At 40.8% G+C, this 15,844-nt stretch overlaps 1 protein-coding gene across 1 annotated transcript; it reads right to left on the bottom strand.

Moving 5' to 3' along the window:
- Positions 1-1,243: 1,243 nt before the first annotated feature.
- ccdc86 (coiled-coil domain containing 86) lies at positions 1,244-15,788 on the bottom strand. Its single transcript, XM_042100098.1, has 4 exons — positions 15,034-15,788; positions 6,277-6,406; positions 6,085-6,159; positions 1,244-1,552 (listed from the first exon to the last, which is right to left on the bottom strand). Exons 1-4 carry the CDS (start codon positions 15,618-15,620, stop codon positions 1,415-1,417), a joined length of 930 nt encoding a protein of 309 aa, XP_041956032.1. The 5' UTR covers positions 15,621-15,788; the 3' UTR covers positions 1,244-1,414.
- Positions 15,789-15,844: the final 56 nt, after the last annotated feature.

Raw genomic sequence — 15,844 nt, 5'->3', positions numbered from 1 at the left:
CCCCTCGCTCGGTCTGAAGGTCTTTTCCTTTTCTTTGCATCTTCCGTCAAGGGTTTTCGCTGCTTCTTCGCCGGCACTGCCATTATACACACGTTTGCAACAATCGCTAGCGTTTCGTTAGCCTCCCTCTGTGCTGTGGATGCAGGATGGAAACTGAAACTGCTTTGGTCACCGGGTACGATACACTGAACTTGCAAGCGGGATATTCTTCCTACAGGCAGTAGGGGCTGGCGAGAGAGTCTTCATTCGCCCTGTAATGAGTCATTTAACCATATACCGACTTACGAAGATGAGTAATTAACACGAAAACGTTGCCTGGTGTCCCTTTAAATTGTGTTTTCCACCGCTGCTGCTTCAGCTTTCTCAACCGTGATTACCACGAGTTTGAAAACGCTCCCTCCCCTTCTGCTATTTGGCCAAGATGGTGTCAGTTGAGGGCGAAAAGTGTCCAGCGTTACACCCTCATGCACTCAAATTAGGTATTTTAAGTGCAGAAGTACGTGATTTGAGACAGTCTTAGCCTACGGGGACTATTTTCAGGTGCTGCATGATATCATTGTGCTGCTGTGCCCATGGTGTTCCTGGATTATTATGCTGGAATGAGTGTATAGTTCGATGTCAAATCAGCCTAGACACGTTTCATTTTCCGTTGGTCTTATTACACTTTCTAACTTGAGAGGAGACAAGTTTTAAATAGGAAAATTACCAGAAATCTTAGTCACTTTTAAATGTGATGCTAGCAGGCGAGAAGCTAATGGTCTAATCGGATTCAATGATCTATGCTAGGCTGGAGCTTAAACTGGTACTGCCAGACTCAGAACGGCTGGATGAACTGGAGAAAAGTATAAATCAATTGTTTAACTCAAGGGGAGGTGGAAAATTAGTAATTCCGCAAATGGTGGAATATCCCTTTAAAGATGCTATGTGTCGTTTCCTATTTCCTTTAAAGTTAAAACATCTAGAAGATACCTAGTAATACCAACAGAATGTTAAGAAAGATCCATTTTGTTTTGAAATGTCAAACTCATCTAAGCTCAGTGTTGTACAGATAGCCCCTGTAGTTAGCATACACACCAACTAGATCGGGGCTGGCTCTCTTGTAATACCACGAGGCCGCTGTATTAAATAGAATGCAGCTAAATGCAAAAGCGCTATGTGACAACTTGAAACCAACAGAATTCTATGTAGCTCACCACCATGAAAGGATTTCTCAGGGATTCTCACATAATCTGGAAAAAGGTACTACAGGGCATTTTCTTGTTTAATAGACAAATTCAGATCAGTTACGCATCAAAATAGGCACTGATAGTTAGAAATGCAAACTGATGTTTTATAGAATATTACAAATGGGTTGCCACTGACCACTGTTACTGACAGTCTACAACTATATCAAGCTAACAGGGCAGTGCATCTCTCAGTCCCCATTTGCCGGCTTCCCAGCCAGTTTGCCATTACTGGGTTGTGACTTTTGTATCATGGGTAAAGTGTCCCGCTTCTCAATCTTCCTCAGTTGCTTTTTCTTCATTCTCTTAATCTTTGCAGTGTTGCGGATCTGCAATACATCAACAATTAGTGATTAGTAGTGAATACAACAATTGGTTGAACATTTCATAGGCATTCCTGACACTGGTTACTGTTGGATAAAATACGAGAACGATATTTCATACCCAATTTCTTAGATACAGTTTTAGATACATGGAGGCTAAGGTCTTGCACATTGTATTATCTATGTATGTTGTATGTCAACCACCTATTAGGTGGACAGTGCCGTTTAAGAGAATGCCAATCACACTTCAACCAAACTAGCTTAGCGCAGCTTAAAGGGAACATTGGTTTGGAGTATTGTGTGTAGATTGATGAGAATGGGGCAATCAGGGTATCGCACCAACGACTCCAGGCCTGGTGGGTGCGTTAATTCCAATAGTGTATCAGCAAAATTCCAATAGTGTATCAGCAAAATCTTGCTCGTAAAAAAATCATCATACCGCATATTGTTGCGGGTCTGTTATTATGACCGCTGCGCAGCAAAGCGGCGGTCATATAGGTTTAGTCAGATTTTTTTTTCTTTTCTTTTTCGCATGCCCAAATTTCCGTCAAGGACTCCCGGGACACTGAAAGACCGGGGTACACGAAACTTGGTGCGCATGTAACTAGTGATGGGAAAATGTAGCTTTGGTGAACCACAGCAGTATGAACCTAGCGACACTAGCTGAAAAGCAAAAAGATGGCCGCCACACATACATTTTTCAACATAAGTCCTTAGCAAACCAATATTTTTGGTTACATATACTGGTTTGGGTAAGGACTATTATGTTGAAAAATCTACATGTGGAAGCCATATTGGATTTTTTCATTAGTGTTGCTAGCTTCACACTGCTGTGGTTTAGTGGTTCACCAAAGCTTCATTTGCCCATCACTACATGTAACCCCACATGGATAGCATGGAACCATCCTTTTTTTCGTTTTGATCTGTAGCCCCCCCGCTGGACTGGACCCCCCGAAAGGAGGGTAGGGCAGACACAGTTTTCTGTGAATATCTCGAGAACTGTAGGGTTTAGGAGGACCATTTTTTTTGTATGTTGACCTCAAGGGGCCATGTCAACCCATTCCATAACCACTCATTTCATGTATAGCGCCACCTAGTTAAACACAAAAAAGTAAAAATGAGGTGTTGTAATCGCAGGTATCTGTGACCTAACAATCAAAACTGCACGAAATTGGAAGTGTAGGATCATTATGACACCCTCCGAATGCATGCCAAGTTTTGTGTGCTTTCGTTCATGGGGGGCCTTACAATAAAATAATTTATGTGTACATTTAGTGACGTACACCAACAAGGATTCCTGGGACACTGAAAGACCGGGGTACACAAAACTTGGTGGGCATGTAACCCCACATGGATAGCATGGAACCGTCGTTTTTCGTTTTGATCTGTAGCCCCCCCGCTGGACTGGACCCCCCGAAAGGAGGGTAGGGCAGACACAGTTCTTTGTGAATACCTTGAGAACTGTAGGGCCTAGGATGACCATTTTTTTCCCATATGTTTGCCTCCAGGGGTCATGTTAACCCATTTCATGTGCACACGTGCACAAACAGATACACACACACATACATTCACAGTAATCATACGTATGACACATACTCACACAGTAGACATATGTACGCATGCATGCACAGGCACATATGCAGGCACACACACACACACACATAACAAACATGTACATGCAAACAATTCAAGAATTTCTCAGAATTATGAACAGGCAAGATGGAGGTGGGGTTGTATAAAATGAATTTTACATGTGAAATCTATGAACTAATCATGTTTTGGTACTTGTTGTCTAGCAGATACCAGTGAGAATTGAGTGTGGATAATGCAATTTAGTGAGACAGTTAGAATCAAATAGGCCTTTCAGCGCGATTTATTTTTGTGGAAAAAATGTGCTGGACTGGGCGGCGGTCATATTTTGTACCGCTCTGCGGTACATCTAGTTTAGCCTACTTACTGTAGGCTGCGCAAGCCACAGGCCTTTATTTTGGGCAAGCCTGCATTTGAGGCAGGCCTTTATTTAATAAGGCTTCTGTTGAAGAATTTTATATAAAGCCTACGCTAACAGTAATCCTCCTGCCCCCGCTACCACAGCTGTGTGAGCGCAACCCTGTATAGTGTGGCATGCTCACGCGTTATGTCTTCTTCTTGCAAACTTGACTAGACCTATAGCGCAACCATTTACGTCTTCATAAAATAACAACTTGCCAGATATGCCTTCATATAATAAATTAGCGTTTGCGATTGACAACATTGTGATAAGTAGGCTATAGGGATGTAACGATTACCGGTATAATGATAAACCGTGATAAAAATGTTGACGATAACAATTACCGTTTTCTTTTGAAATATCATAATTATCACGGTTGATTATCACGGTGTTGAAACCGTGTGTTTATTCCTTCCCAGCTTCATCCGAGCCTGCTTTTGACATACAGTAGGCCTGGTACAATGAGGCAAAATTGGTACCCTACTGATTCTGTTATCCAATTGATGGTTTTAACTGCTATTTGGATTAGGCTACAACTGGTTTTAAAAGGCGGAACATTTTCACCGCAAAACTTGCACTGTATCATTTAGCCACTCTGCGTCTTTTTATGTTCACGTCAAATCCATTTCACTCATGTTATCAGAAGAACACAGTAGCCTAAAGTTTTATTTCGAACACTTAATTTGGTCTCACTCAGGGTAGGAATTTCACGGCGGCCACGTCGTTGCCCCATGCGTTGGCCGTGATGTCCCTTTGAAAATCAGAGGTTTACAGGCCACGGTGGCCTTGGTGCCCTTCTTTCAATATTCTGCTTTGCGTCCTACTAATAGCGATTTTTATTTAGCCTATGGCCTGCCAAAATATTCACAGCGCAAATTAATTTAGTCTTTTACGCAGTGGAGAAAGTGACAGCACAAGAAAGTGCGTCTATATTCACCCATTCTTCTCAGTTGAACTACTCGCGAAGTAGCCTACTTATCGCCTAGATATCAGTAAATCAGAGGACAGCTGACTAAGAGTTTGTGAAAGTAGATCACAAAATGCTAAGCATGCATCTAGGCTATTTGAGTTTCTTAAAGCTGAACTGTGCTTAAACTGTTCAATACATGATTTCATAACAGGCCAAATATAAAATAAATGTTAAATATAGCCTAGATATCTGTAAATATTAGATCAGATAATTTGCAGTTCTATGTAATATGTCATGTTTAATGTTTTTGTAATGTTTCATACAGTGATGCAGGTCTACTGCAGTGAATAGGCTATACAACTTTGATCATTTTTATAGCCTACTACTGTATAGTTAACTTTGGCCTTGGTGCCCTTACATGTGGCCTTTGTGCCCTCCACCAAATATGCCCAACTGAAGGCCAAGTGGCCTTGCCTCCAGAATGGTGAAATTCCAAGCCTGGTCTCACTCATTGGATCCAAATAACAGTAATTGCAACCTCCAAGTAATGTTAGGGTAAGTTAAGCTATAAGCACATAGCCAATTAAAGATGAACGGGACACTTTTTGAAACTATTTCAGCTTGTGTAGGCCTATCAGTGCTTTCTGAACATATTGAACACACTTTTAAAAATACCGTGATAATACCGAAAACCGTGATAATTTTGGTCACTTTAACCGTGAGGTTAAATTTTCATACCGTTACATCCCTAGTAGGCTATAACACTAACTTGGCAAAGTTAACTTGCATGCATCAATTTTGAACAAAGTTGTGTAGGCTACACCGCGCCAGTTGTAGTCTACATGAACAGTTCTTGAAGACACTGTTTTAATTTGCGTAGGGGAGGTGCGGGCTGAAGCCAACCTGTTTGAGGGAGAGCGGTGCAAGGAGAGAATGCGTGCTCCATCCTGCGCATATCTCTACAATGAAATAATGAGTCTAGGCTAATCTATATTTTCAATAAGCAATCACTGCATGCCTATGGAAACAATAAGTCAATATATTAGAGATATCAAGAGTAACGCACAAACTGTAACGAATTACTGAAATTTGAATTGTACTTTGTAACGAGTCACCCCCAACACTAATAACGTAGACAGCAAATTAAGATTTTTTTTCGTTTTGTGGAGCGGCATCGGTAGGCTATCAAAAGCAGATTTAGATTTCCGTTAACCACTGTGTAACCAATCCTTATGCCATACCCAAGTAGCCTAAATCGAGGTCATTTTTAACTATGCATGATTTATTTTGTTATTGAATTCGTATGCTGGGATTCCTCTCGGCAACAATTATGTTTATAGGTAGCCTCCTGCTTTTTCAGAAGGGGCGGCAGGCAGAGTGACAGAGCGACGTACAGTGGCAGAGCGACGCACAATGGCTGAAAGCGGTACTAAAGTTTCACGTCACGTAATACGCGACTAAAGTGGCCATTTCAAAGTAATGCCCACTGTATATACACTGTTGTTATTTCTTGGTATAGCTCTAGTTCTAGGAAAGAGCTTGGCTAATAACAAATGCCCCATACTATGCACACGTACAGTAACAATGTGTAACATGTTGCAATAAATGTTTTGCATGCCCATGGCACACGGTGCTTACCACTTGAACTATCTCTGCTTTCCTTTCATTTTCAGCCCTTCTCTTCAGGTTCTCCTCTCTCCTTCTCCTCTTCTCCTGCACATGATAAACAGCAAAGAAATCAGTACTGACATGAAAGGGGGGTTAAAGCTGTTCACATGGTCTTGAAAAAATGGGCAAAAACATGAATAAATAAAAATAACAACAAATCACCTGTTTCTCCCTAGCTTTCTCTTCTTTCAGCTGCTGGTGATATTTTTTCACAAGTTCCTTCTCCCTCCTCACCTCCATCTTTTTCTCCCAAGAAGTGCATAATGGCTTGTCCCTCAGCAGAGCGGAGAATCTTAAAAGTAAACAGAACTAGAAAATGTAATTTTGAGGAATTACCAATGCATGAAAATGCAACATATGTAAAATACAGCGTTGCTTATGTAGACACTGTTGTTGCAATGCTTATGGTTGCTAGGGTAATCATGTTGGTTGCTATGGAAACTGATATAGATGCTTTATTTCGATGGTTGCTATGTATGTTGCCAGGTAGGTGGTGGATTAATATAGTTGGCTGGAGGCATAGTTGATAACTGACAGTTGGAATGGCTGAACAGTTAAATAGTAGTTTAAAGGTGCCATGTGTAAGAATTGAGGGAAAAATATCCAAGAGCTACACGCATCAAAAGAATGAGAAGAAATAAGGGCGATTATGTCATTAAAAAAATGACAAGGTATAGTGCTGCAGATATATCAACCTGAATTAGCATGCTAAATTACTAGCCACAGCCCGACAGGTGTCATAATACCAGTTTCGGCCATGGGAGGCAGTATGCGGGCAACATAACCACCAGCCAAACTGCAAGACACGTTTCCCGGTTGTTACTCTAGGGTAGACCATCTTACTTTCTGGAGGTATACTGCCCCCTTTTTTTAATGGAATGTGGAGTATGAATTGATTTTTTGGCGGACATTACACATGGCACCTTTAAAAGTAGTTTAATGCTTTTTCACTACGAAACTCCCCCTCGCTCGGTCTGAAGCTCTTTTCTTTTTCTTTGCATCTTCCGTCAAGGGTTTTCGCTAGATAACGATAACCGATATTTATTGGTTTGTTGTGGCCGATACCGATACGATAACCGATAATATTACTCTTGAAAAAAAATTGTGAAAAGTGATTTGGGGAAAGCATTTAATAAGCATAATTTTATTGCAGTAATTTTAACTACCACCAAATGATGGACAGAACTCATAATAGTCCTCAATAGTACGGCAGTCAACATCATAACAGTAGCCTAGTCCTACAGTATGTGTGGCTCCTTTAAGTGAACCTGACGTCAGTGAATTGCGAGTGAGTGGCTAGAGAGTTTGAATCGTTTTCATTTAGGACTAAACGCTCATAAACGGCTCAGCTTGGAATAAGCTACAGTATAGCGACCAAATCAGAGTTTGTGAGGGAAACTTTGTGAGGTTTAGTTTCAACTGCGGGTAACTGAATAAAGCTGCAACTCCTCAGACTGTTTCTTATGTCCGTCTACTCTGTTGCGCACAACCTGCTGCAGCAGAAATGAAAGGATGTTGCCCCGAAGGTTTTAATAACTTATTATGATGACCTGTCTGGAACTGAAGCACGGTTAGCATATTTCTAGGTAATAATACAAAACCCAAGCTAAAGTAATGCAAATATAATACTAAACCACAACTTAGAACTAGGCCTACTTATGTACTCGTCCCACTAACGAGTTTGTTTATTTGTTTCCCTGACCAGCGCGGTAAAGTGCAAACACACCAGCACAAGACGGCTCTAGATAGGGCTGAGCTCCGCTCTGTTAAGGTTAAATGGCGGATCATTCACGAGAGGATTTTGAGATGCACAGATTCCCAAATGAACGCATATGCACAGATTTTGTTAGAGTGGTGAAATACATTCACGCCGCTGACATTATATTGAGGAAAAAGTATAGCCAACCAAGCTCAAGTAGGCTAGCTCAGTGTAGCCAGATGGACCTTACGTAGGCCTATATTAGGACAAAATATCGGCGCAAATTATCGGCCAGAATTCTGTTATCGGACCGATAATAATATTTTCATTTTTTCACTTATCGGCTAATAATATATCGGCCGCCAATATATCGTGCATCCCTAGTTTTCGCTGCTTCATCGCCGGCTCAGCCATTATACACATGTTTGCAACAATCGCTAGCGTTTCGTTACCCTGCCTCTGTGCTGTGGATGCAGGATGTAAACTAATCCTGCTTCAGTCAGCGGGTACGATACACTGAACCTGCAAGCGGGTTATTCTTTCTACAGGCAGTAAGTCTTCATTCGCCCTGTAATGAGTCATTTAATCATATACCGACTTACGAAGATGAGTAATTAACACGAAAACGTTGCCTGGTGTCCCTTTAAATAGTTACATTATTTAAAAGTGAATTATTGTAGTGAGGACTTTTATTTTGAAACAGTTGGCAGGAGTCATAGTTGATGACAACTGACAGTTGGAATGGCTGAACAATTAAATAGTTGGATAGTTTAAATAGTTAAATTATTTAATAATGAATTATTGTAGTGACTTAAGTTGTGGGCAGACAACACAACACAGGATCTGTAGTCTAAAGAAAGCCAGATCGAATGCTTAAAGTCTGAGACAGATCGTTTAAAAGTTGATGTAGATAGTTAATGATTGGTGATAGACAGAAAGTTGAATGGATGTTGATAGGCAGATTATTTAATGGATGTTGATAGTTTAATGGGTGGATGAGTGAATGGTTTGAAGAAGATGGATGGATAGAAAGTTGGATGGAATGTGCCTTATATCCTTGTAGAATGGAGAGGCACAGAGACAGTTGGCCTAGTTGAGCAGAAAGCAGTTGATACAGGTGCAGTCAGCTTAATTGACTCTTTGAGGGGGCCTAGTTGAGCAGCTGGCAGTTGATACAGGTGCAAATAAATTTAAATAGCCCATTATGATGTCATAGTGCCAATGCAAAGTCTATGGGGAAAAATAAGCTTGATTTTTGTTAATATTTTAAAAAGTATAAAGTTTACAGTACATTGCACAGTGTCATTTTCAAGACCTACGTTGCAAAGTTTGAATGAAGTTTCTACGTTAAACGGTAAATTGTTGAAGCTAAATTAGACACAGAAATTTGGTGGGAAGAAGAAGAAGACGACGACAGAACAGTGCATTTTTGTGCACTGTAATGATGGCATGGCAAGCCATTTTAACATTTACCCGCCAAGTTTGACTATCCGGAATTAACATTGTAGATATCAACAACGTCTTTCTGACTAGTTGCAATTACATTTTGGATAGTTGGAATTGCCTTTCAAGATATCTGTAACGTAATTGTGACTAGTCGAAACGTCAGATAGAGATATCTGTAATTTAGTTTTGACTAGGCAAAACTGAATTACAGATATCGGTCATCACATCATTGAAAACAACATTCAACTCATCACACATCTTAAATGACACTTGCAGATATCTTTAATTCAGTTTTGACTAGGCAGAATGAAAGGTGAAGATATCTCAAACGTCATTATGACTAGTGCAAATTATTGTGCAAGATGTTGCTCTTTAGATCCATAGCAGAGCCCGTCTACTTATTAGACATTCTCTGTCCGTAGGCTAATTTCCCCTCCCCAACATAATCGAAGAAGTGGGCTTATTTCCTTATTTCTATGAATGGAAAAAGAAGCAGTCATGGCTGTAATGTCTTGTTAACATCTAAAATAACTAAAACTCAGGGACACCGTGTGGTTTATTAGACTCTCACGTTATCAACTGGCTTGATCTCTGTTTCGTAGCCTACATAAATTAGTAGGCATAGGCTACTAAATGCACCAGCACCATCTACAGGAAACTCCATTCATAATGGTGTTGGTTGTAATCGAAAAAATCAAAGCAACATTGAATCATCAATTCTTGCTGCCAGCTCCTGTCTTGCATAGGCTGCAGCATTAAAAAGACGATTAAAAACTCCTTCGCCCTCTGGCTGCTCTGACATGGTGCTAATTACAAAGTTAACAGTTAACAGGTGCTATGTGATTTGATGATTTGAACAACAACACGCTCTGCTCCCGCCTAAAGTGGGATGCGGGCCTAATTAGCAATACAGATATCTCTAACGTCATTTCGCCTAGTCAAAACTAATTCAAGATATCTATAATTACATTTTGACTAGGCAGAATGAAAGTTATAGATATCTCCAATTTCAGATATCTCTAATCAAAACTCATTCAAGATATCTATAACTTGATCATAAATATCTAGTCATAATTATGACTATCCCTAACTCCAGTTTGAGATATCTACAACATAATTTTGACTAGTCATAATTCCATTTACAAATATCCACAATGTCATTTCGCCTAGTCAAAACTAAATTCAAGATATCTGAAAAGGAACATGTAGATATCTTGAATTGAGGTGAATTAAAGAGGTCTTCAACTGGAGTTATGACTAGTCAGAATCAAATTGTAGATCAGTGTTTCCCCTAGAAATTTTTCCAGCAGCGGTGCTATTACTGGGGGGTGGGGTGGGGGGGGGGGGGGGGGGGGGGTTGTTGCGCATTTTTTTTTTTTATATATATATCATACCTTCGTGTTTCTTTTGTGGACATTTTCAGCTTTCTTTTACATTATTGGTTAAAAATGATAGAAGAAAAATGAAATGGCACAACCCAGAAAAAGATTATTTACAATTTATTTAAATTTGTCTTAATGGCAAAGGCCACACCCAATCTGCGAGCACTTAATTTTTCTGGGCTTTTCAAAGAACATCTCTAAGGCTCTTTGGTAATTGAATTGAATTGTTGGGGGGCCATTAATGCTGACACGCATGCACGTAGCCAGATGCTCTCCTTGTAGTCTATTTCTCAGTCCCAAAACAACAAACCCACGTATAAAAAAGTAAATACTCACTTTTCTTCTACATCACTCCCACAGTTACCATACAACTCACTCACAATTAACTCGAAAAGGACCTAGGCTACTTGATTGAAGTGCGACCGTTCGTCTCACCGTCAAGAGAACGCTGAAGTTATGAGAACACGTCTTTCTGATAAGAGAATGTAGGCTCCTATGTCTAATGCCGCAAACGTAGAAAAGGTCTGTTTGTGATAGCCTATTATAGCTAAGTGGACAGAATTTAGGCTATACGTATATGCCAACATATGCTCATATTTCCTTTAACTATCAGAAAGTTTAAACAGGCCTAGACTGTGTTCGCCTAGCTTTCCCATGCAAACATTACATGTAGCCCTACGCTAACGTTACAAGTCTAGGCTACAATTAACGTTAAGACCATACACCTTGTAGCACATTGGTTTACTCTATTGCATTACTTACGTTTTAATAATTTGTCGTTGAATGTTGATGGAGGCTCATCTTTGGGAAATCAGCTCTCTGGATAAAATTGTCAGCTGGAGCAAGAGTTCTCAGAGTTGACGACACCGGACGTAAATCCAATCAGCAGAAAGAACCGCATCACAACAGTAGGCTAAATCGCAACAAACTTTTTTCCCCCCCATGTTAAATTCATTTCGGTAATCATGAATTGGTTTCTTTTATTTGATGTAGGCTAGGAGAGGAGGATGCATGTTTCACATTAGTGTCAATGTGTCAAAGCAGGCTTTGGATCAGAGGAATTGCTCAAGCTTAACATATGGCATAGGCTACAAGCGAATTCACGGCATACAAACAGCTTCGTGATGAAATATAACTAATATCATTTTTTATTGTCACCAGGCCTATAAGTAGGCTATTTATTGTGTAACCTACAAGTGAACGATGACACCATAGGCTACACTGTGGCGGAGCAAGACCCCATCAGTCGGATAGCTAAACAATGTAACCGTGTTCAGAACGTAGGCTAGCCATATGGGCTGCAGACTTGTCTTTGGGCTTGTAATCACCTGACACATCATGCCGCATATATGTCCTGAATAATGAGAGGCTAAGTGCGGATTTGATGCACTTAACTTACTCAAGACTTTCAGAAAACAATTTCGAGATGACGTTGGCCGTTGTGCTTTTACAGTGTGTTAAGTGAATCTCGTGATATTATGTTGCAGCGGCGCTGAAAATCCAGCGGCGGCGCTGCGCCGCTGTTAAATACACTGTAGGGGAAACACTGTAGATATCTCTAACTTCAATTACAGATATCTACAATTCAATTGCAGATATCCGTAATTCACATAGTGGATATCTGCAACTAAATTGTAGATATCCGTAATGATAAACCTCATAGAAATGAATGGCAAATGTGGCGTCTATCAATTATGGATAGGAAGAATTCAATTGATATCTAAAATGTTCGTTTTGACTAGGCAAAACTGAAATACAGATATCTGCAATACATATCCAGTCTAGCGGGTAAATGTTAAAATGGCTTGCCATAGGGTCACACCAAGATCTTAACACCAATTCGCGTCACAGACGTACGTCACCGCCCATTTGGAGGTGCAAACAATCGGATTTTAAGTTACTATGTTCTCAATGGCAATGCAGTGTTTGTTTGCACCTCTAACAGCATGGCGTACCTGGTTACCTCCCAAATACGCCCTTAAACGCCCACAAATACCCATATGTTTGTGTGAAAGAATAAGTTCCTTCCTTCACTTTTCTTCTACACTATGACCTACATATATTTCGAGGTTGTCTCTGACCTGGGAAAACGACAAAACAAAACGGTCAATTTTAGAATGATATACTTGCTGTTGGTATAACGTATATTGTGCTCTTGTAAATGTAGTCTGTATAACTGCAAAGGCTACCGAGTGACCGAGCAAACCCAAACTATAGGAGCACTTTTCAAATGTTTTCACCAAATATGTTGCCCAAATTTAGCAACAAGTGGGGAGACTGAACACACGATGCCGCTGTTTGCCAACGTATGGCTGTAACGTTATTCATAATGTCTATTAAGGGGAGAACCCATAGACAGTAAAAAATATGGACAGAGTCATCACGTAGACGTCAATCGAGGCGGGTAAAGCAAATTTCAACCGTTTCCTGTTGGTCGACGAGGCTTTCTGCGCAGGCTAAGGGGACGTAAATGTAACGTAGGCACGTAGTCTGACTCGTGTAACTCTTGTGATAGCTGCACCGAGAGATTGGGTATGTAGCCACTTACTTCGTTACCACCATGTCTACATTACAGTTCTAAATGTCCTAGTTGTTCGTAAACGTGATTTAATATAAACAGCACTTGCCACATTCATAGCCTAGGCTACTGTCAATCCATTAAAACTTTGCTGAAATGTTGTGCTCCGATGCTTTCGTTCTTATCCAGAGAATACGGTTATTTTACTCCTGTGCGACGCTTTCACCCGCTCTGGTTTTATGCTTATTACGTCACTTTAGCATTGATTTCGGAAAAAAGTGTATTACTCAGCCGGTAAGTCAGTTACGAGGTTATGACGCCAATCACACAATGTTGTATTACTGCGAAAATAGAAAAAGTTCATATAAAGGCTTAAAACACGTCAGCTGTAATGTTATTTGATGTCAAAGTGGCGCCAAAATTGAACGGGGTTCAATAGGGATGGCTAGGTGAACTGGTCTACTATTTAGCCTCAGATCCGCCATAGTGTCTACGCTCTCCGAACGTTCGCCTGCCCCCTTGGGAGAACCTTCACTCTCGGAACTCTTCCGGTGTGGTACTGCATCTAGGGGCGCTCGCAGGCGAGTACAGAATGAATGGAGGTCTATGGAGTTGTACCCCTCAAAATCCACTTTTCTCAGGATACAATTTTTTTTTTCAAGTAATCTGAATATTGTATTCGAAAGGGGAGACAAAGACAATACACTTGGTTGAGTATTATATTTTTTAAAGTCACTTAAAGGAATTATCCGGAGTAAAATGCACTTTAGATCGATTTACGGATGATTGGGAGTACATACGTTGAGTTGACATCCAAATCATGTCATTCGGATGTGTTTTGAGAAAGTTCGATGTTACCGTTTTTAGTCAAAGCTCGTTAGCGTGGAAGTGAGAAGGGCATATTATTTCGTCGCTACCAGTACCTTTCCGGAAATGTTGCCATCTTTGCTGCCATCTTAAGGGGAAAGTCCGTAGGAGTCAATTGCCAAGTGTGCTAAACGGCGACGAAATTGTGAATTTCCAGAGCACACTTGGCAATCAACTCCTACGGACTTTCCCCTTAAGATGGCAGCAAAGATGGCAACATTTCCGGAAAGGTACTGGCTTGATGAAATTCATTCTGGACTCTCTATCCGACCACATAAAGACCTCGGGATACTTCGGTTTGGCTTTAGGGACCCTCTACTCACTACCACGTAAGTGCAATGTTGTTTGGAACTGTATAAGAGTGTATAAAAATAGCGTTTTGTAGCGGCATAATAATATGCCCTTCTCACTTCCACGCTAACGAGCTTTGACTAAAAACGGTAACATCGAACTTTCTCAAAACACATCCGAATGACATGATTTGGATGTCAACTCAACGTATGTACTCCCAATCATCCGTAAATCGATCTAAAGTGCATTTTACTCTGGATAATTCCTTTAATTGCTCTAAAAAGCCTTTCAAACATGTCAATAACGTCATTCATTAGCATTAGCAGTGATCATAGCATAGCATAGCATAGCATCAATGCTAGCTTGTTATGGGCAACAACAACCCAACCTGTAAGAAAACGAAAGGACATGACTCCCGGATTATTTCACTTTTGATTGATAATCCATATCCATTATGCGAAAAATAAAATAAAATCTGAGGGTTTAAGTTGTTAAATAGGTGAAAACAATAAATGTAGCCATGTAGCTCCATAGGACCCCATGTATTTTGGACTCGCCCGCGATCGCCATCTAGGCGAACTCTGGTGAACTGCAGCCAAATTCGGTTTGTATGGGATTAATAGAGAATGGGGAGGCTCTCCGTAGACGGGCGCTGGTTGTACCTACCCTACTGCTAGGTAGTAGTAGTGGTCATATCAGGTATGTTGTTATCTTACCTTTGCTTGTTGCGGTCTTTCCAGACACGGCCTGATTTGGGTTTTCCCAATGGTATCATCGGCGTGTGTTTCACGATAACGTTAGATTCTGGATCCTGAGTCCTTTTCTTCAATTCTCCATTTGAAGTGCACGTGTCTAAACTTACATTAGAGTTACCACGGTTTTCCTTCTCATTGCACTTATCTGAACTCACACCTGCGGATTTACCAAGACTGACGTTGTCCATGGGGACATCTGTAGACAATGCAGATTGCGAACCAGTGGATTCTTTGGTCAGGGCAAACGCCACTTGATTAGTGGCCTCCATCTCGGTTGTGTTCCTGGTCGGTATCGATTCTGATTTTACATCAACAGCTTGACATTCAGCTGTGTTTAATGTTTCAGATATGACGGGTACCTCTTGAATGACCGATTTTCTTGTTCGGCGCATGGGTGTTTTCGACAGAGTGATCACTTCAGAGTCCAGTAGAGCAGATGGAATCCGCACTCGACGACCACTTCGCGTCCGTGTTACAACAGGGGGCAACTCGAGATTCGTCGCTTCGTCTGATTCTAGTCTGCCATCTTCTACCTCTCTGGCCGACATCTTTAACTAACGAGGTACACTATCAACAACAACTAGGATATATTTTCTCCTGCACTTGTCTACCAACAAAAACGCATATTTCACCAGTGCGTGCTTCACACACGAGCTCGCTTTTGCCACCACACGTGTGTTTGGCGCTGGCCGAGCGAAACAAGAGTTGTCTCTACTAGTGAGAGGAAGTATTGGTTTATTCCAGAGTGCCACCTATTGTTCGCCGTATGCTA

The sequence above is a fragment of the Alosa sapidissima genome, chromosome 1 (assembly GCF_018492685.1).
Source record: "Alosa sapidissima isolate fAloSap1 chromosome 1, fAloSap1.pri, whole genome shotgun sequence".
NCBI classification, from domain to species: domain Eukaryota; kingdom Metazoa; phylum Chordata; class Actinopteri; order Clupeiformes; family Clupeidae; genus Alosa; species Alosa sapidissima.
The sequence above is the reverse complement of the archived record's forward strand: the minus strand, read 5'-3'. Positions and strand labels throughout refer to the sequence as shown.